The sequence below is a fragment of the Galeopterus variegatus genome, unplaced genomic scaffold, assembly GCF_000696425.1.
Source record: "Galeopterus variegatus unplaced genomic scaffold, G_variegatus-3.0.2 Scaffold5750, whole genome shotgun sequence".
NCBI lineage: Eukaryota > Metazoa > Chordata > Mammalia > Dermoptera > Cynocephalidae > Galeopterus > Galeopterus variegatus.
Window position 1 is genome coordinate 2841 of NW_007731861.1, and position 4173 is coordinate 7013.

The 4173-nt window shown below is 36.5% G+C and overlaps 1 protein-coding gene across 1 annotated transcript; it reads left to right on the top strand.

Moving 5' to 3' along the window:
• Positions 1-601: 601 nt before the first annotated feature.
• On the top strand, positions 602-3239 carry LOC103605340 (ferric-chelate reductase 1-like). Its single transcript, XM_008589909.1, has 5 exons — positions 602-672; positions 922-980; positions 1809-1952; positions 3012-3073; positions 3147-3239. Exons 1-5 carry the CDS (start codon positions 611-613, stop codon positions 3237-3239), a joined length of 420 nt encoding a protein of 139 aa, XP_008588131.1. The 5' UTR covers positions 602-610.
• The last annotated feature ends 934 nt before the right edge of the window (positions 3240-4173 follow it).

Consider the following 4173-nt stretch of genomic DNA (forward strand, 5'->3'; position numbering starts at 1 on the left):
TAACCAAGACTCTGTTAAGCTCCAGGGTTACAGAGAATCGTGTAGAACACACAGCTTAGGGAAACACAGAGAGACCAAATCATTATAATATATTTATAATACTTGTGTTTATAACAAATCATTATAATACTTCTGGGATGATTGCTGTCAACATGTGGACACTAACTAGTCCTAGTTGGGCTGCAAATGGCTGTCCTGGTGTTGGTGGTCATCTAACATCCTGATGGGGGAGAGGCCTCATTCTATACCTGGATTTCACCACAGCCGTTTACATGCTGTGTGGCCTTGGACACAGTAATTGATCTCTATAAACCTCAGTTTCCCCATTTGTAAAACTGGGGTATTGATAACCACTGTCAAGCATTGTTTTGAGCATTAGTGATAATGTGTGTAAAGTATGTCCCTGATTCAAAGTGTATACTCCGTGAATGTTGCCTGTTATTATTATTATATCTTTATTGAATATTTAAAGCCATGGAAAAACCCTAAGAATACATCTGTGTATTCCTTTTAAGTTAAGAATTTAAATTGGTGAGAGAGATCGAGACCACTATCATGAAATGCCTGTGTTTAGCGTGCAGGTTACCACCCGTACCTCGGCTGTGTAGTGATGGCTTTAGCAGTTCTGCAGACTCTTCTGGCAGCCTTCAGGCCACCTTTACATGACCCAAGGTATAATTTTTATATATAAATGCTCTTCATGTGGGTATTATTAATTGGCAAACTAATTCCTTTTCAACTGGAAACATTTGCATTTTGTAAAATTCAGTGATAAATTGTATTTACTTTGAAAGACTTTAAAATGTATTTTAGATACCTAACTTTCAGGCAATAGGGGAAATCACATGCTTTTTATTCTTTTAGGAACTAATTGTAGTTCCATCACTTTTAAGAATACTGTCTGGTTCTTTATTTTGGTAGAAGGCAAATGTTTAACTGGACTCACTGGAGTATGGGAACAGCTGCTAGAATAATAGCAGGTGAGTAATTGTGATGCCACTTATGCATATATAATTGCTGGTTGTTTATATTGCAAGTTGTAATTTGGCTTAAATGATTTTTAGATGCATTAGTAATTGGGGTAATTGGTTGTTAAGGAGAAATCAGCCTTAAACATTAAAATCCAGAAAGTAATTTCTAGAGGTAACTGCTTAGTCACTCTGTCAGTTTTAAGTTTAAGGATTTACGAATGACTTTAAAACTCTCCTTTTTAAGACTTTTTTTTGCTTTTGCCTTTGCTGGCAGCATATGCTATGCTGATGATCAAACATTTGAGCAGTTCAAGGTGAGGGTCATTTGTGAGTGGGGTTGAGTGGTCTGTTGGGTCCGAGCCCTCCACCTCCAGGTCCTCTCCATGGTGCTGCCAGGGTAGCGTGGTTTTCAAAAGTCGAGTATGATTATCCAGTACATTGTGACGCATTCTATAATAAATACGTAAGCAGGTAACTCCTCCCCTAACATTTCTACAGTCTGTGGGATTCTGTAGTCTGTGGAAGAGGGAGGACAATCAGCAAGGTTTCCATACTTTTCTCCCTTCCTACATTGCAGACTTAAAACTTTCTAGAAAGTTTGGGTGCCTCTTTTTTAACAATGGTAGATCAGAATTATAATTTCCCATCTTGCACCATTTGGCCTTACAATAAAAAAGAGACTAAATTAACTGTTTGGTCTTAAACATTAATCTCACTCATCTCATAAACTCCTTTAGCATGTTTTACTGGATGTAATTCACACACATGTACATACACACAGTTCTCTCTCTTGGGGGGGAGTACATCTGAATATAATTTTTTCTCTTTTACGCTTAGTGGCAGCAATCTTCCTGGGAATGGATTTACCAGGACTGAATCTTCCTGATCCATGGAAAACCTATGCAATGATTGGGTTTGTAGCCTGGCATGTCGGGACCGAGATTGTTCTGGAGATACATGCTTACCGACTCTCTCGAAAAGGTAACCTGCTCAAACAGCCATGTTATGTCGAATCACTTTTACACAAACTATTGGAATATAAATAATTTCCTGATACTAATGGTTGACTATTACATGGTGGCTCATTAAAAATTTCTGTTGTGATTACTCAGCCAGTGGTAGAAACTGTGGACATTTTCTGTCTTTGTTTTTTTACATTCATTAGTATTAGAATTTGTGAATAAAATATAAAGGAAAGATTTTAGTTTTCAGAGAAGTCTTCTTTTTAAGTACTTTTTCTTTGTGTGCTGGTCTGATTTGGAGCCGGTACACACTAGGAATTCTGAGTGCCTGGAATTAGGGAACTGTGCCTGTGTTGGAGGAAGAAGACACTCAAAGTCGACACGGGGCAGAACTGTAGACAACTTGCCGACTTGACAGACTTACTGTGACAAGGTCGGGTTGCCATGTACAGAAATATATAACCAGGCGAAGAGTCCTCTGTGTCTTATCTAGTTTTCAGCCCCCAAAATAAGTGAGGTTGGCCTTCTACAGACAAAAACTCTTTGTTCTTTAGTTTATATGTTGTGAACCTATGAGCCTGGGAGGCTTTTAGGAGCTGAGTAGTCCTGCCTGCCACTTTTGGTTCTTGATAAGGTTACATACATGCGGCTTTTGATGACCACTGAATTATGGCCTACTGTTTAAAATACATATGGAGTAAAACTTTGATCATTATCACATTAATTAGATTGATTTAGCCTTTCCACGATATATACATATATCAGAACATTGTGCGGTACACCATAAATATATACAATTTTATTTGTGAGTTAAAAAAATAAAATTTAAAAAAGCAAACAACTTAGATTGTTAGGACTTCGATGTGGTGTTATTGACTAGAAGAAGAGGGTATATTTTAAGTCCTTTGACAAGTGTGTGCTGTAGCCAGCTTGTCACAATTTGTGAGAGGCTTAAATATTCAGGAAGTTTGCAACATTTAGTATCTTGAAATAGGAGAATTTATACCCTGGAAATTGGTGAACACTACAAATTTACCTGCATAACACTGTCCTTGTAAATTTTTGTTGTTCTCGACAGAGGAAATATTGGATGATGTTAGAATTCAGATCCTTCAGTCATTTACTGCAGCTGAAGCAGAGGTAAGTCCTTTTCTTGTTTATTGACACAACTTTAATGGTAGTACTTTCTTTCATATCTCAATTTTTCTTTCAGGGTCATGCTTTTAAAAAGGCAGTGTTGGTGATTTATGTCTGTGGGAATGTGACTTTTCTCATCATATTTTTATCTGCAATCAACCACCTATGAGCAAGCAAAGACCTTGGATTTTGCAGGCCAGGTGATAATTACCATCAAACCAAAGAAACTCGAAGCCTGTACTGACTCCCTGGAGCATATTTGTGAATTGTAATTTGGAAGACCAGGATCATTTCATAGAGGAATCCTGATGTCTAGTCTTTAGAGATCAACATTCAAGAGGGTCGTATAGACCATAAACTGACATCAATCCCTTGTGTGTGATTTTGAGTCTTAAAGGGAAGGTTGTACTTGTGTAGAAATGACTCTTCAAATATTTCATGCCAAGATTTTAAGAATGTTAGCATTTAAGAAAATAAACAAAGATGATTTGGAGAAACAACAAATGTCATCAGGATAAAAAGGAGATTGTGTTAAGGTAAATATACTTTGGACAACAAAGGTGCTGTGGTACTTTAAAGAAAACATTTATTTTTACTATTTTCTGACATGATCTATGTTCTGTGTATTTTGTTACTTCTCTGGTAAATGTGGAAGTGGAGCTGACACTATTGTAGATTTTATTAACATTTAAATATATTATGAATATTATAACTTCTTTCTTAGCAAGTATGCACCTTGTGCTTAAAGACTCTTTATATATTCAACTACAAAGCCGAAATGGCATTTTATATATTTGATTTAAGTCTTTATAGCATTTGGAGATTGTAGACTTGCATTTCAAAATTGGTAAAACTCACCCTTGTGGACATATCTAGCAGCTATTTTTTTTCCTTGTGAAAATTAAATAATATGGGTTGTTCTGTTTTGTTAGAAGTTCCTGATTATTGAATCAAAATAGTCAGTGTTATTTTCCTTCTATTCCAATAATATATCTTTTTTATTGTCGGGTCTTATATTTGCTATGAGGACTTCTAACCAGTGGGTGGCGCTGTAATACCGAAGTACAGTACGGCTCTGTTCCGGCTTCCTTGTGCTGATTCAT